This window comes from Trachurus japonicus, chromosome 1 (assembly GCF_045865225.1).
Source record: "Trachurus japonicus isolate A0001 chromosome 1, Traja_1.0".
Classification (NCBI taxonomy): Eukaryota; Metazoa; Chordata; class Actinopteri; order Carangiformes; family Carangidae; genus Trachurus; species Trachurus japonicus.
Genome location: NC_140907.1, coordinates 36,155,322 through 36,177,978, shown reverse-complemented (window position 1 = coordinate 36,177,978; position 22,657 = coordinate 36,155,322). Strand labels below are relative to the sequence as shown.

The 22,657-nt window shown below is 41.7% G+C and overlaps 2 protein-coding genes across 3 annotated transcripts in view; both read left to right on the top strand.

Annotated features, from left to right (window-relative positions):
* gtpbp2b (GTP binding protein 2b) overlaps positions 1-22,164 on the top strand; it is a 61,039-nt gene extending 38,875 nt beyond the window's left edge. The window contains exons 2-13 of one of the 2 annotated variants that reach the window (XM_085786530.1): positions 11,507-11,679; positions 12,584-12,610; positions 13,148-13,332; positions 14,113-14,224; positions 15,100-15,297; positions 16,480-16,654; positions 17,981-18,200; positions 19,091-19,226; positions 19,437-19,495; positions 20,526-20,697; positions 21,046-21,210; positions 21,921-22,163. In XM_085786530.1, coding sequence (XP_085642656.1) covers positions 13,292-13,332; positions 14,113-14,224; positions 15,100-15,297; positions 16,480-16,654; positions 17,981-18,200; positions 19,091-19,226; positions 19,437-19,495; positions 20,526-20,697; positions 21,046-21,210; positions 21,921-22,142 — 1,500 coding nt within the window. In that variant the 5' untranslated portion in view covers positions 11,507-11,679; positions 12,584-12,610; positions 13,148-13,291 and the 3' untranslated portion in view covers positions 22,143-22,163. Of the gene's footprint in view, positions 1-11,447; positions 11,680-12,583; positions 12,611-13,147; positions 13,333-14,112; positions 14,225-15,099; positions 15,298-16,479; positions 16,655-17,980; positions 18,201-19,090; positions 19,227-19,436; positions 19,496-20,525; positions 20,698-21,045; positions 21,211-21,920 lie in introns of those variants that run through there. The other variant, XM_085786520.1, reaches the window with a different exon arrangement.
* Positions 7,254-8,942, top strand: LOC146992444 (E3 ubiquitin-protein ligase TRIM21-like). The gene has a single exon (XM_085786638.1). The coding sequence runs from the start codon at positions 7,258-7,260 to the stop codon at positions 8,899-8,901; it is 1,644 nt and encodes a 547-aa protein (XP_085642764.1). The 5' UTR covers positions 7,254-7,257; the 3' UTR covers positions 8,902-8,942.
* Positions 22,165-22,657: the final 493 nt, after the last annotated feature.

Here is a 22,657-nt window from a genome sequence, read left to right as displayed (position 1 = left end):
ACAGTTGTGGCCGTAGCAGTTTGTTTGAATGAAAAGTGAAGCTTCATGTGTGTTAACTGTTACTGGACAGAAGAGCAGCCCAGCCTCGGGACTCTGTACAGAAATCACCCCATTTAACGTTACATCAATAAATAAATGTTTTACAATGAACACATCAGTCTGCATTAAATTTTATCATTATTATTATTAATTTATTTTATTAAGTTATGTAATATGGTTACGGTTAGACGTCAGGGTCTGACGTCGGCTACCCAAATCTCTGTTTTTCTCTGTTTACATGCAAACGTGAAAACGGAGTTTTCCAAAATCTCCACCCTGGCCGGAGCATCGTTTTCAGGGGCGTTTTCTCCGTTTGAGTGTAAACTGAGGGTGCAAACGATGGTTAATGTCTCCGTTTTAAAAAATAACCGGGTACGTATAAACAGGGCCTGAGACAAACTGTTTGTAAAAACGGGCTATATAAATAAAATTGCCTTGCCTTGCCTTGCCATTGCTAAGGCCGAAAGGGTTCGGCCTTGCTTGTCCCTCTCCTTGTTCCTCTACAGCTCCACCCAGGCCCTGATTGCTAAACAACATCCACCTGCCCTGGGCTTGAGAAGTTAAAAGCACTGCAGCTGGCACCAGAAGCAGAGACAGAACCAAGGGGACTGTTGGGCTAACCTGCCCCTCAGCTTGGTTTTTGTCTGTTTTAGTCATGTCAAACTTGTGTTTATTAAACCTTTTCCTACTTTTATTAGTGTCTTTGTGTGAGTGTTTTGGGGGTCGTTGGGCAAATTCACCCGCCACTTCCTAAATTTACCCGCATTTAGCCAGTGGCGGATGCTAATTTCCCACCCTGCCTTCCACACTATAATTTTACTCTTAAATATAGATCAATTGTATCTATTGTTTTACTAGTGTAATAGTTTTGTAAGGTCAAGAGAGAGAAATTGGCATTTCCATTGAATGATCCAAAAATGGAACAAAGAATAACAAACAGGAAAAGCAGGAAAAATATACCACAGGAACTGAGCTGCAGTGAGAGTTAGAGCTAAACCACAGACTCAGTCAAGAGGTTCTGAGAGGAAAGTGAAAGCATTTCAGACGGATGTCTTAGTGGAGATATTTCAGACGTATGCCTTAGTGGAGCCGGATCTCTGTGTTTCTGTCTGAAGACAAATTAAATCAAGTTCATCAGGATTTATCAGGCACTGGTGAGTACAGCTCATAATATTTACTTAGTGTACTCCCCAAAAACCTGCTCTATGTAATTTTTATGAGTGCCACACCCTAGAGTCGTCTCAGCAGTTTCATCGCCGTGAAACCTGATGTGATAATAAGATTGTAATATCATTAGACACTGGTTAAAGGGGACAGTCAAGATCTTTAGGGATTACACTATGGCACTTTGGAGATTTAATGTTTATGTATTATTTCTGACATGCTCCTATCTTCAGTGTGATCAAAAATAAAATGGAAACAATCAGGTCTGTGCTCATTGGGAGACTGTTAAGAGAGGATGACAGGCAGAAAGTCACGTCTGCACGAGACCTGGGATTTCACAAATCATGGTCATCATTTATTAAGTTTCACACATTAACCTTATCAAGCCTGGCTGTACTGCTACTATTTTTATTATATATTATAAGCAAAACAGAGGCCACAGAGGTAAGTGTTTAAGGGATATTCCGGCGTAAGTTTAAGCCATGGTCAAACACACTGACACTGAGTAAGACCCCCCCCCCTCGAGAGATCAAGTTTGCCGACCGCTAGCTTCTCTAGTTGCACCAACTTCAGCAAAGACTGCATGATAGCAATACACAGCTGTATGTTTCTCCACGTGCCAATCGCAACCAAAAAGCCACTTATAGCCACAAATAATGCTCAGAAGAGCACCTAATTTCATCAACAGTACATATAAGGTCCCAGCACGTAGTACGAGTCATCAAACATCTGCTAGCTTTGCCTGGTTTCTTTTGCAAAGAGAACAATCACAACTCACTCCAGCAGCTTGCTTGTTTGTGGGGGAGCCCTGACGAGTCAATCACAGAGTGCAGCGGAGTTCTGCAGCTCAAGGAAGAAATTTTATTATTATTACTTTATGGAAATGCAATAAGAGTTCTCATGCATCTTACATATCAGTTTAAACATTTATTATTGAGTGCTGGCAGGGAAATGAGTGCAGTTGAGCATTTTTAACTTTACGTATTTGCGGGAGAAAATCATGTAAAAAAACGTGAGATTTGAAGTGACGTCTAACGCGTGATCACATTGACTTGTAAACATTCCTGTAACCAGAGACGTAGTGTAACAGTGAAGCAGACAAGAGACAACATGGATGAATTTATGGAGATGGAGAACAACGATGAGTGGCTTCATTTCAATGGGCGCACCTATCAGTTTGAGCCAGAATTCACAGAAGAGGAGCTAAAGGAATTGGAGGACTGGGGCGGTGCGTGGCGCAGTGGGTAGAGCGGCCGCCCTATGTAGAGGCTACAGTCCTCGCCGCAGGCGTCCCCGGTTCGAATCCCGCGTCGGGCAGACCTTTCATGCGTGTCATTCCCCCTCTCTCTGCCTCCCCATTTCCTGTCTATCTCTACTGTCATCACTATCAAATAAAGGCAAAAAGCCGAAAAATATACTTAGAAAAAAAAAAAAAAAAAAGGAATTGGAGGACTGCCGGTGGAGCCTGAAGAGTCTCGATGCTCTGGGATTTGGTGCTGTGGCTGTGGGCACTACCTCCCCATGGCCACTGAAAGTGAATGTTTATGCTGCCAGGAGTTGGACGTGTTTCGGCAGTGCCTGGATGCTGTGGTGGACACAGAAAGTCGCTGTATAACGGCCATGGAAGATTTTCAACCTCTCATCTACCCTGCCGTAGGGGAGACGTTTTTCAATCTCCCCAAAATAAAGTGGAAGAAACGGCCAGCTCCGGAGGGGCCAAATGGTCATTTATCCACAAAGTAAGTAAACCATATTTTTTCTCATAGTTGAGATTTACTAACATTCACGATGAGCTATGCTATTACCTGTTTATAACCACTCACGTATTACTGAACCTTCTTGACTATCCAACTATTTACACTTGTTTAAATCTTTATGTTAGCTGTGTGACCAAGTCAGCTTTATCAGGCCTTGTCACTGGGGCAATGTTATGTAAAAGTCTTTTTCGATGAGGTGCAGGGCGGGGCCAAGCATCAATGCTGTGGTCATCCGTCATCTCCAGAGCACTGTCCATCAGGCCAGAACGGAACTGCTGTAAGTCTTTTCATAGATTCACTGATTCATCAAGTTTTAGATGTAATATTGAGCTCCAGCACACATTTATGTGTAGTATTACATGCTCTCAGATGTAATGTTGAAACAGTTTGTATGCATAACTATTTATCTTTACCTTCTTGTGTTTTGGCCTGTGGCCTGCCAACATTTGCATTGTAGTCCATCACTGCATGGAAAACTTCAACAGATCCTGTGGATACAATTATTGAAGTGGTACATTAGAGCATTCCTGTAGATTATCATGCATCTGTGGGATCTTACTTTCATTGTGGTATAACATGAAATTCTACAATAAGTCAGTGGAAAACGACTGTAAATGCATACCAGTATGCTTGAAGAGGGCCATCTGACGTAAGTCACGCAGGAGGTTATTGTCCAGGATGACACTTTTAAGGGCAATGTAGGCAGCATTCATCCGTTTTTTCTTCCGTTGTTCGTCCTCTGTCAATGGTGCATTCGACACCTGACTCTTCCCATCAATGAACACCACAAATGTGGTGGACCAGAGATGTCCACCGACACATACATTCCTGATAAGAATGAAATAGAACAATAGTAAACGTTTCAGAAACATAATTTGACACAGCACTTTTGGAGATTTATAAGTGTTGCCCAGTCTGCGATGTCAGTGTAGGTGGCTCCAGTAAATAAGATAGCGGCACAAGTGAGAATCTTGTTTCTGGTCATGTTTCTCTGGTCTGGGCAGGACTCCCATTGCCCAGTTGCCCTTGCAGGCATGTCCACTGGATTTTGATTTTGCTACCATGACCACTTGTTTTCTCTTCTATTGCTGTTCCACAATGGAAGCAGATTTTGAACAGCTCCAGGAGTTTGGTTTCATCCACCAACCACTTCCTCTCTGCCCATCCACTCCCCGTCCCAAGGCTTGATGTAGAGCCTGAGCTTGATGTGGAGCTTCTACTCAGTGGCTTGAAGCTTTCATCAGCTGAATCCAATTCCATCTCACCGAGGCTTGTGCTCATGTCATACAAAGAATCCTCTACATTTTCCTGTGGAGTGACAGGAATACAACTTTTCATTTGTAGAGAAATGCAATGTTTTATGTCTGAATTCAACCATGTCAATTACAATTAGAGACAGGAATATCAAAGTAATGCACTCACCAGTGCATCAGGTTCAGCTGCAGCATGGGGGGGGGGGGGGGGGGGGGGGGGGTCGGTCTGGGCACCAATTTGCTTTGAATTAAAAACATAAATAATGACCATTATTATCCACAATGTGGATATGTGTCTTCGATTTCACAGAATCAGTCACATAACAATAGTAAACAGTAATGAACATGCTTCTCCTAAGAATGTGCTTGTATAATATGTCAAGACACTTTCCACAAGACTTTGATAAAAATGTTCCTATAAATAACAGTGTTAACTCAATATTCCTCAAACCAGACTGGCAAATTACCTGTGATGCAATGCATACCTTTGAGAATTGCCATGTGGGAAGACGTGCCAGATACCTGCCAGATAGCGACGTTCTTGTACATGGCCTGACCACTCTCTCTTTTGTGGGGTAGACTGGGTGACTGCTTCAAGCTCTGTCTCTTCTATGTGTACCCCAGAAGACTCCAAACTGGTAACCTAAAATGTGGAGGAAGTGTTCAACACATCTATAGTCCATCAAATAGTGTACCTATTTACAACAAATTTGTGAATACCTTTTCTGGGGGGCAACCGCCTTTCCAACATCCCACCAGTCCGACATAGGCCTCTAATTGTCTAAATGGCAACACTTAATTTTCTATCAAATGTCCCATGATTCTGACAATTTTTGCCTCCTATGGTCGGAATGATGGTATTTTTTTCTTTTTTTTTAAAAACATCCTACCTTTCCGACAATTCCTTTAATAGTGTATTTTTTTCCCCCAAAAGATTTTGCACTGGTTGGGCTTAGGCAATGATGAAAGGAGTTGGTTAAGTTTAGTAAAAAGACCAGGCAGAGGCTAGACAGGTAGACTAATCCCTGTCTGCGCTCTGCTGCGTAATTATGCACAACCATGTGGGTATTCCTCTATCAGCATGTCTTAAAGAAGGGAGTCAGCTGTTGAGTAACGCATTTCCTTATATGGAAAGCTTTGTTGGAATGGTGGGATGTTCGCATATTGGAATAGCGGTATGTCAGAATGGTGGGATGTCGGAATAGCGGTATGTTGGAATGGTGGGATGTCGGAGTGGTGGGAAGTTGGAATGGTGGGATGTCAGAAGGACAGCATGTAACTACCTTCTCTAATATATTGACCTGTTAATTTGACTTTTAAATTAATCTCTTGATCAGTCTAACCCCATTTAGGCTAATTACTATTCCATGATTCCACTCCTCTGGATTAAATTAATTGTTTTTGGTTTTGTGGTTCACTTTATGGAAACTACAACCCGCTATATCGTGAGATTATGAATGAATTCGCAAGATCTCGTGTTCCCGCTGTGCACCGCAGCTGCAACAGTCAACATCACGGACGGATCCAGTGGTTGTTGATGGACGGTGGAGTACGGAGCCGTTTCGGAGCGGAGCCATTCTGGAGCTGGTCCGTATCCAGTGGAATCCCGGCGTCACTCTTCACAAGATAAACAAACGCGATGTCACATAAAATCTCACGTTTGTTTACGTGATTTCTTACTCTGTGTCATGGTGTGTTTGACAATGGCTTAAACTTATGCCGGAATATCCCTTTAAAGTTGAGTTGATAGGTGAAAAGAAAACCAAATCGCTTCTTCGCGACACACACAGTGTTAAAGGGGTAAGCTATTTCCTAATTTAGACTCCACAACGTGGACACTGAAAATGATCAACACAATCTTTTAGAAATTATTTATTTCAGAATCTAATTCAAATTCATTAATGGGTGCCAATTATTGTGTCCAGCCAACATTTTTATTTCACTATGTAAAACCTTTTTGGAGACATTCAGATGATATTTAAGACATTAACTCCTACCTTTGTTCTGTCTCTGTCAGTGTTGTGTAATTAGAACCTGTGGCTGCAAAGGTCACTGCTCCTCAGCAAAAGCTGCACAGTATTGTCTTAAGAAGTGAAAGTCAGTGACTTTCACTTGCAGAATTAAACAGCAACTCCTAACAACAATGAAAATGCTTTAGGGTGTAATCAGACCTGGCTCATTAGGAGCAGTTGTTCTGAGACAGGGAGCATTTAACCTCAAAGATCGGTTCGTTTGGATGTGGTATGTGAACACAGCAATCGCGCTCAGATGCGGAATAAAACAAGCAGGCTGAGATCATTTAGAAGGGGTGGATTCGGCTCGTGTCCATTCAAGCCCTGGAGTGGTTTGTCTGACTCAAAGAACGACAACAAAAGAGGGGCGCTGTTTAGCGTAGTGGGTAGGGTAGACACCCCATATGCTGAGGCTATAATCCTCGCTGCAGCCGGCCCTGGATCGAATCCCGACTTCGGTGGCCCTTTCTCCCTCTCTCTGCCTCCCAATTCTTTCCTTCTCTTAACTCAATTAAGGGAAAAAGCCCCCAAAAAACTAGCCAAACACACTTCTGATGCCCCAATGTTTTCAACGACCGAGCATGCTGATTCAGGCCAAAAATATATAGTACCTAGGATCACTCGAGTCGGCTTCCTTTTTTTGGCCGTGTTCAGGTTGGGTTTGGGCCGAAAATATACAGAAATGACTCAGATTGGGTTGGGTCCGGGCCTCAACTGCGGTGTGGACCAGGTTGGGTTTTAATGACAGGCCCATTGAGACCTCTATTCCATGTTTTTTTGTTTTTCTTGGGTAACTTCTTCCTCCTTCAAGGTGAGATTTCTGACCTATGATTGATTCACGCATGGCATTTGTTTACAATTTTGGACCGCTTTGGACTGTTATCGTGTGACAAATGACCCAAAAGAATAATGCAACAATTGTATCGGTTTAGCACCTGAATCAGGACAAAGCAAATAAGCCACAGGTCTGAATACACCCCTAAATTCAAATGTTGTTTCTCTCACTTTGATCTCTGTCCTCAGTGTGTAGACATGTCTTCTGCCAGCAACCTGAGGTCTGAAGATCAGTTCCTGTGCTCCATCTGTCTGGATGTCTTCACTGATCCAGTCACTACACCATGTGGACACAACTTCTGTCAGAGCTGCATCACTCAGCACTGGAACGTTAATGTACCATATCAGTGTCCAATGTGTAAAGAGCTTTTCTACACAAGACCTCAGTTGAAAATCAACACTCTGCTGTCCGAGGTTGTTGCTCAGTTCAGGGGTGAAGCTCAACAGAAAACCAGCAGCAGCAGCTCAGAGCAACAAGTTTGCAAACCAGGAGAAGTTCCCTGTGACGTCTGCACTGGAACCAAATTGAAGGCCCTGAAGTCCTGCCTGGTGTGTCTGACCTCCTACTGTGAGACTCACCTGGAGCCTCATCTGACACTGTCAGGTCTGAGGAGACATCAGCTGATGGAGCCTGTGGAGAACCTGGAGGACAGGATGTGTAGGAAGCACAATAAACCTCTGGAGCTGTTCTGTCAGACCGACCAGACATGTGTCTGCGTACTCTGCTCTGTTTTAGACCACAAGACTCATGAGTTTGTTCCTCTGAGAGAAGATTATGAAGGAAAAAAGGCAGAGCTGCAGAAGACAGAGGCTGAAACTCAGCAGATGATCCAGAAGAGACGACTGAAGATTGAGGAGATGAAACAGTCAGTGAAGATCAGTAAAGCTGCTGCAGACAGAGAGAAAGCAGAAGGTGTTGAGGTCTTCACTGCTCTGAAGGAGTCTGTTGACAGAGGCCTGAAGCAGCTCATCAAGGAGATCGAAGAGAAAAAGAAAAGCTCAGAGAAACAGGCTGAAGACTTCATCACAGAGCTGGAACAGGAAATCTCTGAGCTCGAGAAGAGAAGCACTGAGGTGGAGCAGCTCTCACTCTCTGAAGACCACCTCCACCTCCTCCAAAGCTTCCCATCCCTGAAAGCTGCTCCACCCACCAAGGACTGGACAGAGGTCAGAGTCCGTCCACCATCATATGAGGGGACTGTGGTGAGAGCTGTGTCTCAGCTGGAGGAGACGATCCGTGGACAGATGGAGAAGATGAAGATGGAGGCTGAGATGAAGAGGGTCCAGCAGTTTGCAGTGGATGTGACTCTGGATCCTGATACAGCACATAATCTCATCCTGTCTGATGATGGAAAACAAGTTCACTGTGGTGATGAAGAGAAGGAACTTCCAGACAACCCAGAGAGATTTTCTTACTGTGTTAGCGTCTTAGGAAAACAGAGTTTCTCTTCAGGCAGATTTTACTTTGAGGTTCAGGTCAAAGGAAAAACTGACTGGGATGTGGGAGTGGCCAAAGAGTCGATCAACAGGAAGGGACAAATTACACTGAGTCCTGAGGATGGTTACTGGACGATATACATGAGAAATGGAAATGAGTACAACGCTGCTGCTAGCCCCTCAGTTGATCTCAATCTGAGGTCTGGTCTTGAGAAGGTGGGGGTGTTTGTGGATTATGAGGAGGGTCTGGTCTCCTTTCATGACGTAGATGCTGCAGCTCTCATCTACTCCTTCACTGGCTGCTGCTTCACTGACAAACTACACCCATACTTTGGTCCTTATCTTCATCATGGAGGTAAAAACTCTGCCCCTCTGATCATCTGTCCTGTCAATCAAAGTGCCTGATCATTGGCAACAACAATACACTGATGAATGAATCTTATCATTGTGTGTGTATAGAGTAAATATGCAGTAGATGTGGTCCTTATTACAGCAGCGTTACAGATGTAAAGGATAAATGTGGATTAGAGATTTAAAAACAAACTAAACAAGGACAAAACGATCAAATGTAAATTGTTCATTTTCTTTTTTTGTTGTCTTTTCTCTTTTACTTTGTCTCAGTCATTTCAGTGGGAGAATTTTAGGAAATTATTAAAGTTCAAAAGGGTTTTTAGGGTTTTAAATATAATGTGATCTGACAACTGACATCTGTTTGTCAGAGTCAGTGAGGCACATCTGTACAACATCTGTAAAACATCAGATTTCCATGTTCTTAAATGCCTGATGATTGTATGAAAACAGGTGATTGTTGAATTAATTTCTTAAGAGCTAAAGATGTCATGAGTAAATCAGAAGTCTGTCATCTGTGTCTCATATTAGAAATACATGTGTTTGTATAGCATTGTGGTTGTGATTTCACCTAATGTGTAAGTCAATAACCTGATGAAAAATTAATAAACCTATGAATACAGATAACCTAATGTACTTGTACTTGTTTATTGCAATTCACGTTTAAAATCAGCAACTCAAATTTATTTAATTGGAAATTTGAATAATATCATGTTTGTGCACAGAGAAACACAATACTGTGTAGTACTGGTCTGGACAACGAAGATAAATAACTTCCTGTCAGTTTCTCCACTGTGTTAAGTTTAGTTCTGTGAAATTTTACCTTTAATCCCATCATCATAATTCAGTATAGAGGTTCATGTTCATAATCTCTGTTAATTTCACACTGACCTCATTCACCCCGACAGCTATCACCCTCCTGAATGCGGGGAAAAGGAGGTAGCCACACAGTTACACAGTCAGTCCTAGGCTACTCTTGCACTTATTTATTGCCTTACTAGGTTTGTTCATGTATTTTTAGATTTGATCTATTGTTGTTTCTTATCTGTCCTCTGTATAGATTTTATAGTGGCTTTGTTGTTTTTATTTGCCATTATCATTGACAGCAGTGCTGTGTGTGCTTTGTGCTTTTCACCTCTATGTCCTCCTGTGGTGTGTCTCGTTTTCAATGTCTAGCAGCTGCTGCAACAACATGCCCCAATAAAGAATTTACTTACTTACTTACTTACCATTCTCAGATCAATCACTCATTCAAGTCCACATCAGCGCTGTTGAATAAAGCAAAGGAAAAGGTGAATGCACTGTAATATTTTGTATTGTATACTGTACTTTATAAGTAGGCATAGTACTGTTTTGTGTTTGTTTATTTTTTAATGCATTTTTAATTATTGTAGTGCTCAAGTCACCTGCCCCAGACTACGGTTGAAAATTAGCCAACTTGGCTAAACCGGCATGTTTACAGAAATGTTTATTAATGTGCATTGTCTCTGTATATTTAAACCAATAAATTCAAATTCAAATTCAAAATCACTCAAAAATATCAATTAAACTGAAAAATACAGAAAGATTGATAAATTATGCATCAAAATTTTAAATGTTAATAATCTGTTCATTTAATTATTATTTTTTGTCCTTCATATGATTTTGAAACTGCTGCTTTAAAATGGATTTTAACCAGAACCTGCTATTCCCACTTACCTTTGTTCTTTTATTTTGAAATTTGAGTCTGTCTGTATCCCGTTAAAACCATGGAAGTATTGGTTAAAACGCACTGTAGGATTATTATTCTGAAAGTCGTAGCCGGAAGTTGAGGGGTTTAAAAGCCCAGACTTGACGAAGATGTCGGTGATGCTGAGGAGAGAGCATCCTCCTCCTCCGCCGCCGCAGCCCTGCTCCCCGACAGCCTGACTGTGTGTTTTAACAGATGCGATGTTACAAGACAGCATAACGTCGGTTTTATTACTCTTACGTGTTCTTTCGTCACCGTGAAGCCAGGCCACCCGCTCTCCCGGGTGATTCTTTTATTAATTTCTTAAGAGTTAAAGGGGTCATGAGTAAATCAGAAGTCTGTCATCTGCATCTCATATTAAGAAATAAATAAAAATATGAATTAAACTGAAAAATACAGAAAGATTGATAAATTATGCATCAAAATTTTAAATGTTATAATTATTAGGCTAATCTGTTCATTTAATTATTATTTTTTGTCCTTCATATGATTTTGAAACTGCTGCTTTAAAATGGATTTTAACCAGAACCTGCTATTCCCACTTACCTTTGTTCTTTTATTTTGAAATTTGAGTCTGTATCCCGTTAAAATAGGATTATTCTGAAAGTCGTAGCCGGAAGTTGAGCGGTTTAAAAGCCCAGACTTGACGAAGATGTCGGTGATGCTGAGGAGAGAGCATCCTCCTCCTCCGCCGCAGCCCCGCTCCCCGACAGCCTGACTGTGTGTTTTAACAGATGCGATGTTACAAGACAGCATAACGTTAACACCACCGTCGGTTTTATTATCATTATCATTATTATTATTATTAATCCTACATGTTGTTTCGTCGCCGTGAAGCCAGGCCGCTCTCCCGCCGCATCTCACGGCGCCGCCGGCGGACATCTTGAGCTCATCATCAGCCAGCGATGGTGGATTTGTCCGGCGCCGGCGGAGGTGCAGTGTCGCCCGGGCACGGCAGACACGGACAGCCGGGCTCGGGCTCCGGGAACAACGGGAAGAAAACGTCAAAGAAATCGCGAACGAGAAGAGGCAAACGAGGCCGGAGGAGACGGAATAAAAAGAACAACAGGAACAACAAAACCCCGCCGCCGTATTTACCACCGGAGGTAGATAGTTAACCGTCTGTTTTAGCTCCGGGGATTAGGGTAGAAGAGAAGAACCACTTACCTGAAGCCCGTGAAAGTAGCCAGGCAGGCGGCGGGAAACCCCACTAACGTCTTCTTGTTAACACCACTACACTAATAATAAAACGTCGACAACATGGCGGCTTCGCTTCGTCCTGTTACTGTTTGTTATTATTCTGAGTTTTAAATTTTAGCCGTTAACACCGTAGTGAAGTCTCTTAACGGCCGCTCTCCTACGTCACACCACCCTCCACTCACATATCTGGCCATTTAACACGTTTACAGATAAATAAATCAGTCATACAGCTCGTAGAAGTTCACTAAACAGCTTGTTTTAAATTAAAAGAACCGGATAATAATTCGGCTATAAAATCTACAATATAAGCAGAGTTTGATTTATTATATTTTAGCCTCCAACTTCTGGAGCAGTTTGTTTGACTGACTGACGTCGAGGCCCCGCTGTCAGCGCGTTAACCCGGGTGGGCTAAATCCTTAACTGCGGTATAAACTGGTGATTTGTAAAGAAATATGTGGTGCTAGGTGGATTAATACTAAACCGAATTGAGAAGTTAATACCGTTGATTCAGGAAAATGTCCACTGTATGCGATATGTGTTAATTTATGTTTCTATTTTGAAAAGAAACCTTAAATTGTAAGGATAGTCAATGAGATCCGGTTTGAGGAGGTGGGCGTTACTCATCACTGTAAAAACACAACATGTTGATATTATTTGATTCATGCCATAATAATAACAACCATAATATATATTAAAAAAGTATTTATTATTATAGTTATTATAATAGCCAGTCATGTTCTGCCACATTGTGTAGCCTATATCTTTTTGTCATTTGTTGTTCACTAACCTGAGGTTGTTCTTGTGTCACAGGCTGAAGAAGGAAACATTGAATATAAGGTAATTATCTTTAACAACATCCTTTTACTTGTGTGATTTCCCCTGAGTAGATGTTCAGATGACAGGTGAACTGTTACTTATACATATTGATAGTAATATTATTATGATACTAAAAACACACCATGACATACATGATTAAATGTAAATGTGAATGTACTTTATTTATACAGCCCTTTACAACAATCCTTTCGGTGTACCAAAGTGCTTTACAGAGGGTAATAATAAAAAAGAAAGAAGAAGAAATAAAAACAACATGATTATGTATACCTTTTTAAAAGGTGTACAACACACACACAAAAGTTACAGGAAGATAGCCTAGTTAAAAAAAAATAATAATAATTTTAAACTAAAGCACTAAAATAGCTTATTTCATATAAATGAGTATGTTAAGGGTTGAAGTATCTCACTGTTTTTTTTTCAGTGAACTGTGTCCTGTCTTGTGATTTTTTTTTAAACTCTCCATAATCACTGTCCACAACCTGCTGATATGTTGTGCTCTCTATATTAATTATTGATTATTGACCTTCCTCTCTGCAGCTGAAGCTCGTGAACCCGACTCAGTATCGCTTCGAGCACCTGGCCACGCAGCTGAAGTGGCGTCTGCAGGAAGGCCGCGGCGAGGCCGTGTACCAGATCGGAGTGGAGGACAACGGGCTGCTGGTGGGACTGACGGAGGCCGACATGAAGGCCTCGCTCAAGACCCTGAAGAGGATGGCAGAGAAGTAGGTCCTACTTCCTGTTAACAATCGCTTTAAACGCCGCCCATGTTGTTTTCAGGTCGTCTCTGTCTCACCGTCACAGACGACGCCTCGATGGAATTTGTCTCAAACGCTAAAAGATGAAGTTTATTGTTTATTATTAAGATCCCCATTAGCTGCAGCAAAGCCACAGCTATTCTTCCTGGGGTCCAACAGTATCAAATATACAGTTGAAAACACAAAACATAAACATTATAAAAATTAAAAACAAAAAAAAAACAAGTGAGCGATATGCTTAACCTAACAAAACAAAAACAGAGTAAGTTTTTACGTTTCTTAACTGTGCTTCATTCATTCTTCGTTATATTAATTGTTCACATACTAATCATATTACCCACATTTCTACATATCATATATGTATACTGTACGTCATTACACATCACACATCATACTTGTATATACCTTCATTCTACAGAATATACATTATAATAACACATATCATATATCCATCGAAATATACTCCATATATAAATATACCATGTTGTCTTACTTTGATAAATGCTGTTTTATTAATATTTTGAATTTCTTTGTGTTCGTGGTGAGTTTGATATTTTTCGGCAGTGAATTCCATTCTTTCATACCTCTATACAGAACCGTACGCTTGATGGCGTTAGATCTTGCTTTAGGTAATGTAAAGTTTCCTACAGCTGCATGTCTGGTGATATATTATTTATGACTCTCTGCACTAAAAGCGAGGTTTTTATTAAGTTATTAGAAGTTAGTTCTTCTGTTTGTCCTCTGCAGAGTCGGCGCCGACATCACTCTCCTCCGAGAGCGCGAGGTCGACTACGACTTGGACAGAAACACTCGCAAGATCGCCGAAGTCCTCGTTCGCAAAGTCCCCGATGACCAGCAGGTGAGTTTCTGTCCTCGTCATGACTCTAAAATTGTTTGATTTGGTGGAGCATAAAACAGCCCAAGTATTATATAAAGCAAGGAACTATCTGCTACCAAGAAATATTCAGAGAATGTTTCATGAAAGAGAGCAAGGTTATGATTTAAGAGAGAAATCAAATCTAAAGGTTGGAGGTTCTCATTCTCTCTTCTGATTGGCCAAATGACCTGTGCCTGCTAGAGCTCCAGAAAGAGGCAACAGAAAGGGGCAATATAAACGATATTAAGCAGATTACAGATACTCAAAACCAATGATACATCTTGTTAGGGATATCAGCAGGTAAATAAACCCAGAGAAAAGTGCACAGCATGGGGCCTTTAAGAGAGAAATCAAATCTAAAGGTTGGCAGAGCTCGCACAACAAAGAAAAGTTTCTGTATCACCATTTGTGGAGTAAAACTGTGGAATAATATGAGTGCTGAAATCAAAAACATTTCGAGTATAATCATGTTTAAAAAGACAGATAAAGAAATGATTCTCCAGAGGTACATTGAATAATTCACACAAGGTGTTTGCTTACTTACTATTTGGATTAAAATATGTAATGTGTAAAATGTTTAATTAGAACATATAGTTAAAATGATAGGGGTAGGATTAGATAAGTTTATACTTCTTCCTACTCCTTTTCGCTCATGTAAACTGCATTGCTTATGAGATGTTACTTTTTTTGTGTATATACATTTTTGCTGTTCACTTATTTCCTTATTATATTATTATTTTATCTTATTTATTTTATTTTTTTAAATTGTCGTTTACATGATCGAAATAAAGATATCAATCAATCAATCAATCAATCGTCTCCTCTCTCTGTTCTGTTGCTGTTGCGACCCGGGTCAGTTCCTGGACCTGCGGGTGGCGGTCCTGGGGAACGTGGACGCGGGGAAGTCGACCCTGCTGGGCGTCCTGACGCAGGGCGAGCTGGACAACGGGCGAGGACGAGCGCGACTCAACCTGTTCAGGCACCTGCACGAGATCCAGACGGGACGCACGTCCAGCATCAGCTTCGAGATCCTGGGCTTCAACAGCAAAGGAGAGGTGACGATACAAACCTTTATTGTGAAGGAGCTTTAATACAAACGCCTACTTTTATTCTGAAGGAGCTTTAATACAAACGTCTACTTTTATTCTGAAGGAGCTTTAGTAGAAACATCTACTTTTATTCTGAAGGAGCTTTAATACAAACATCTGCCTTTATTCTGAAGGAGCTTTAATACAAACATCTACCTTTATTCTGAAGGAGCTTTAGTAGAAACAACAACCTTTATTCTGAAGGAGCTTTAGTAGAAACATTTACTTTTATTGTGAAGGAGCTTTAATACAAATGTTTGCCTTTATTCTGAAGGAGCTTTAACAGAAACATCTACCTTTATTCTGAAGGAGCTTTAATACAAACGTCTACTTTTATTCTCAAGGAGCTTTAATAGGAACATCTACTTTTATTCTGAAGGAGCTTTAGTAGAAACATCTACCTTTATTCTGAAGGAGCTTTAGTGGAAACATCTACCTTTATTCTGAAGGAGCTTTAATAGAAACATCTACCTTTATTCTGAAGGAGCTCTAGTAGAAACATTTACTTTTATTGTGAAGGAGCTTTAATACAAACATCTACCTTTATTCTGAAGGAGCTTTGACACAAACATCTACCTTTATTCTGAAGGAGCTTTAACACAAACATCTACTTTTATTCTGAAGGAGCTTTAATACAAACATCTACCTTTATTCTGAAGGAGCTTTAATAGAAACATCTACTTTTATTCTGAGGGAGCTTTAATACAAACATCTACCTTTATTCTGAAGGAGCTTTAACACAAACATCTACCTTTATTCTGAAGGAGCTTTAACACAAACATCTACCTTTATTCCGAAGGAGCTTTGGTAGAAACATCTACTTTTATTCTGAAGGAGCTTTAGTAGAAACATCTACTTTTATTCTGAAGGAGCTTTAGTAGAAACATCTACTTTTATTCTGAAGGAGCTTTAATACAAACATCTACCTTTATTCTGAAGGAGCTTTAATACAAACGTCTACTTTTATTCTCAAGGAGCTTTAATAGGAACATCTACTTTTATTCTGAAGGAGCTTTAGTAGAAACATCTACCTTTATTCTGAAGGAGCTTTAGTAGAAACATCTACCTTTATTCTGAAGGAGCTTTAATAGAAACATCTACCTTTATTCTGAAGGAGCTGTAACAGAAACATCTACTTTTATTCTGAAGGTGGTGAACTACAGTGAGTCTCGGACGGCGGAGGAGATCTGCGAGAGCTCCTCTAAGATGATCACCTTCATCGATCTGGCCGGACACCACAAGTACCTGAAGACGACCATCTTCGGCCTCACCAGCTACTGCCCCGACTTCGCCATGTTGGTGGTGAGCGCCAACACGGGCATCGGTGAGTGAGCTGCAGCCGCGCCCCCTCGTTAAACACAGTCAGATAGATTTTTTTTTTAAAAGGAAGGAGGAGGAGATGACATATTAAGGAATAGCTACCTTTATTCTGAAGGAGCTTTAATAGGAACATCTACCTTTATTCTGAAGGAGCTTTAATAGGAACATCTACTTTTATTCTGAAGGAGCTTTAATAGGAACGACTACCTTTATTCTGAAGGAGCTTTAATATAAACATCTATCTTTCGGGTTTCAGACCTCACCTGCACATTTTTCTTTTCGTATCTTTCTCACTAGTAAGAGAGATAAGTGAATATTCTGTTCTATTTTATATGTGCAAATAAATAAAGTCTGAAAAAAGTCTTTAAAAAAAAGTCTAAACATCTACCTTTATTCTGAAGGAATAGCTACCTTTATTCTGAAAGAGCTTTAACAGAAACATCTACCTTTATTCTGAAGGAGCTTTAGTAGGGACATCTACTTTTATTCTGAAGGAGCTTTAGTAGGGACATCCACCTATATTCTGAAGGACCTTTAGTATGAACTTCTACCTTTATTCTGAAGGAGCTTTAGTATGAACTTCTACCTTTATTCTGAAGGACCTTTAGTATGAACTTCTACCTTTATTCTGAAGGAGCTTTAGTAGAAACATCTACCTTTATTCTGAAGGACCTTTAGTATGAGCTTCTACCTTTATTCTGAAGGAGCTTTAGTATGAAATATCTACCTTTATTCTGAAGGAGCTTTAGTATGAGCTTCTACCTTTATTCTGAAGGACCTTTAGTATGAACTTCTACCTTTATTCTGAAGGAGCTTTAGTAGAAACATCTACCTTTATTCTGAAGGAGCTTTAATAGAAATATCTACCTTTATTCTGAAGGAGCTTTAGTAGGAACTTCTACCTTTATTCTGAAGTAGCTTTAATAGAAATATCTACCTTTATTCTGAAGGATCTTTAATAAAAAAGAAATCAACAACAACCAATTAAATATAATGTTCACACAGCTACAGTATCTATAAATCACCACCAGAGGTCAGAAGTGAACAGATTCAAACCTCCATGTTGTTAATCCTCACCCAGAGCCTCAGATTAATAATAATAATTAATAGTAAATTAAGATTGATTAATGATTAAATAGTGATAAAGTGTCTCATCACTAATAACTGATTGATATCTGTTGATCGGTTAATCAACGAATCACATTTTCTTACACCAAACAACCTGTATCTGTAAACAGAACCGAGGTGTGACATCATAATGGTCCCTGCCAGAGGGGATTCTGGGAAATGTAGTGTTTTTGTTTCATCCCCCTGCTGCTGTGTTTTGCAGCGGGGACGACGCGGGAGCACCTGGGCCTGGCCATGGCGCTGAAAGTTCCCATCTTCATCGTGGTCAGTAAAGTGGACCTGTGTTCCCGCGGCACCGTGGAGCGGACGGTCCGGCAGCTGGAGCGAGTCCTGAAGCAGCCGGGCTGCAACAAGGTTCCCATGGTGATATCCAACCCCGACGACGCCGTGACCGCCGCGCAGCAGTTCACTCAGTCAGCATGGTACAGTACTACAGATACTACTAATACTACTACTAATACTACTGTTAATACTACTAATATTACAGCAGTTCACACAGTCAGCATGGTACAGTACTACAAATACTACAGATACTACTGATACTACTGTTAAAGCAGAAGTAAGTGATCCGGTCGTTTTGGCTAATGCTGCGTTCCAGGCAGGCTTTTGAAACCGTAAATTACAGCTTCAAGTCACGACTTACGACTTTGTAGCGTTCCAGGCAACCCACTCGTGTTTTTCCGACCTGTTTTACCTGTGAAAGTCACTATAACGGCCACTCGTAACTTCCGACCCGTGAACTCGTACCAGATCGAACTGGTACCACTTCACAGGTCGGAAAAACACGAGTTACGGGTTGCCTTGAACGCACCATAACAGTCCTCGTCCCTACGACACCACATTCACGGCGTCCCTTGGCTGCACACACAGCCCTTCATGCCGTTCTCTCTCCTCATTGGATAAAAACTGTAGGATACGAGAAATGTTTTCTCCTGGGCTCAGAGCAGAGCAGAGTGACTGAGAGACCCGTGTTTCAGACCAAACACTCTATGTAAGTGATTGCTGTCGGAAGATATAACTATTTAAGACTTATATTAACACAAATATATCACTTACTTCTGCTTTAATACTACTGATAATACTACTAATCCTACTGTTAATACTAATGATAATACTACTGATACACATTCAGCATGGTACAGTACTACAAATACTACTGATACTACTGTTAATACTACTGATACAGCAGCAGTTCACACACACTGTGAGGTTACCTGCCGTCTGAACATGTTAAAGTTTCCTCTGTCTGCGTGTGTGTGTGTGTGTCTGTCTGTGTGTGTGTGTGTGTGTGTGTGTGTGTGTGTGTGTGCAGCATCACTCCCATCTTCACCCTGTCCACGGTGTCTGGAGAAAGTCTGGACCTGCTGAAGGTTTTCCTGAACATCCTCCCTCCGCTGAGCAACAGCAAAGAGCAGGAGGAGCTGATGCAGCAGCTCACCGAGTTCCAGGTCAACACACACACACACACGCACACACACACACACACAGAGAAGTGTCTCACATATAGTATAAGAATAAACACGTAATAGAATAATAACAGAAACAACGACAATGTCCTGATTCTCTGCAGTGAAAACCTTTAAAATAAATTAAAAATAAAGACTATGAAAGAAGAGGAAGAGGAGGAATTTTCCCATCATGCATCTGTGTGTCTGCAGGTGGACGAGATCTACTCAGTTCCTGACGTGGGGACGGTGGTGGGAGGAACTCTGTACAGGTGAGGAAACAACACACAGACGTTGTAAACATGGTGGAAGAGGTTGGTTGGTTGGTTGTTTGGTTGGTTGATTGCGTGGGTAGTGAGTTGGTTGTTTGGTTGGGTGTTTATTTTGGTTGGTTGGTTGGTTAGTTGGGTGGGTGTTTGGGTAGTTGGTTGGTTGGGTAGTTGGGTAGGTTGGTGGATAGTCGGTTGTTTGTTTGGTTGGGTGCTTATTGGTTGGTCGGTTGGTTGGTTGCTTGGTTGGTCGGTTGGTTGGTTGCTTGGTTGCTTGGTCGGTTGGGTAGGTTGGTGGATAGTGGGTTGTTTGTTTGGTTGAGTGTTTATTTGGTTGGTTGCTTGGTTGGTCGGTCAGTTGTTTGGTTGGTTGGTTGGGTAGTTGGTTGGTTGGTTGGTTGCTTGGTTGGGCAGTTGTTTGGTTGTATGGTTGGTTGGTTGGTTGGTTGGGTAGTTGGGTAGTTGGGTAGGTTGGTGGATAGTCGGTTGTTTGTTTGGTTGGGTGTTTATTGGTTGGTTGGGTAGGTTGGTGGATAGTGGGTTGTTTGTTTGGTTGGGTGTTTATTTTGGTTGGTTGGTTGGTTAGTTGGGTGGGTCGGTGGGTAGTGGTTTGGTTGGGTAGTTGGGTAGGTTGGTGGATAGTCGGTTGTTTGTTTGGTTGGGTGTTTATTGGTTGGTCGGTTGGTCGGTCGGTTGGTTGGTCGGTTGGTTGGTTGCTTGGTTGGCTGGTTGGTTGGGTAGGTTGGTGGATAGTGGGTTGTTTGTTTGGTTGAGTGTTTATTTGGTTGGTTGGGTTGTTGTTTGGTTGGTTGGCTGGTTGGTTGGTCGGTGAGTTGGTTGGTTGGGTAGTTGTTTGGTTGTGTGGTTGGGTAGTTGGTTGGTGGGTTGGGTAGTTGTTTGGTTGTATGGTTGGGTGGTTGGGTAGTTGGTTGGTGGGTTGGGTAGTTGTTCGGGTAGTTGTTTGGCTGTTTGTTTGGTTGGTGGGTTGGGTAGTTGGTTGATTTGCGCTGCAGCTAACTGTGTGTGTCTCCAGCGGCGTGTGCAGGGAGGGCGAGCGCCTGGTGGTCGGTCCCACGGACGAGGGGCGTTTCCTGCGCCTGAAGGTCGGCAGCATCCAGAGGAACCGCTCGGCCTGCAGGGTCCTGAGGGCCGGACAGGCCGCCACGCTGGCGCTGGGCAACTTCGACCGCTCCCTGCTGAGAAAGGTCAGAGGTCACAGGAAAAAAACACCTCTAAAGCGAATCTAAGCTCCACATGTTTCTTCTTCTTCTGTGCTTTTATTTTGAAGGGCTGATCCGGGAGAAGATCTAAAAACCATCTCAATGTAGTTTCCCCATCTTCTCTCTCAGCTTCTCTCTGGAGAACCTACATAGTGTTGCTTAAAAAAGCATTTATTTAGTTTTTATTCAGGCTATGTGATCATACAGCAGGGTTTTATAAATACGACATGGCAATGCTAAACTTTCGTGTCAACAAGCTTTTATTGTTAATCGTTGCAGCTCTAGTTTGAACAGCTGATGGTGGTGACGGTGGCGTCTGATTGGTCGTTGCAGGGCATGGTGATGGTCAGTCCCAAGATGAACCCGACCATCTGCTGTCAGTTCGAAGCCGCCATCGTGCTGCTGTTCCACGCCAAGACTTTCCGCCGAGGGTCGCAGGTCACCGTGCATGTGGGCAACGTCCGGCAGACGGCCACCGTGGAGTGCCTTCATGGAAAGGTGTGTCACGTTTATTATAGTTTTAAAATGTTCATTAGTTTTTATTTTTATTTAGTTTTTCAGTTTGATTTTTTATTTCAGTTTAGTTTTAGTGAGTTCAACAAGTGATGAAGCAGTTTTAGTTGTAGTTTTTATTTTTGAGGAATTGACTAGTTTTTATTTAGTCTTAGTTGTAGTTTTTATTTAGTCTTAGTTGTAGTTTTTTATTTAGTCTTAGTCTTAGTTGTAGTTTTTATTTAGTCTTGGTCTTAGTTGTAGTTTTTCAGGTTTTAGGAGAAAGCCTCTTTCAGACCTCTAAAGATGAAGTTTGGATTCAGTTCTCCTTTTTGGAAAAATTGTAATTTTAATTTTAATTTCCGTTTACTAAATTCTTTTTTCACTGCTAGTTTTGGTTTTAGTCTTTACGGAAGCGTTTTGCATTCAATTGAAAAGAGGAATTTTTCTGTTTTTAGGAATAATACATTTCGAAAAACAGAAAAATAAATTACTCCAAAAAACAGAAAAAAATCTACCTTTTATTCTGAAGGAGCTTTAGTAGAAACATCTACCTTTATTCAGAAAAATAAATTACTCCAAAAAACAGAAAAAAATCTTCTTCTTTTTTTGTTTCAAGTGAATGCAATAAACTTCCGTAAGTCTGTAGACGCCATGAAGCGTGTGATTGGTCGCCTGCATCATGTGACCTCCCTCTCTCTCTCTCTGTGATGCAGGACGAGCTGCGTACAGGCGAACGGGCCGTGGTTCGATTCTGCTTCATCAAACACCCCGAGTACCTGCGGCTGGGCGCCAAGCTGCTGTTCAGGGAGGGCGTCACCAAGGGCATCGGCCACGTGTCCCGCCTGCTGCCGCCCTTCCAGAATCAGGACCAGAACCAGAACCAGACCCAGACCCAGGACCAGAACCAGAACCAGAACCACCTGCTGGACCCGTAGAGCCTCGGCGTTGCTCTGCGTCGCTCGGCTGCGTCGTCACCGGGTCGGACAGATGTTTGAGCTCCGTGAGAACTTTGACCAGTCGGACGCCAACAACGCCGCCACATGTCGGCACGGTAATCCGCCCGGCCTGGATCTATAGTCACGTCCTCATGCGCCCTCCTCCTCCTCCTCCTGCTGCTGCTGCTGCTGCGATGTCACGCCGCCGTCCACCACCATCATCATCCAGGGCCGTTGTGTAGGGCAGAAAGGTGATGATAACTCTAGGGGCCCAGCGCCCAGTGGGGCCCATAAAAAACCCCAGTAGTCTAATCTTTGTATGACTGATTTATTCTGCATAACACCCTGACTAATACTCATAGTACACTGTAAAAACTCAACATCTTTCCAAGAATATTTGTCTTATTTCTTGTCAAAATGTCTCATTTCGATTCAAAACTCATCTCTTTTCACTTAAAATAAGACTCATCACTAAAAACAAGCTACTTTTAATATGATGTGTCTTATTTTAAGTA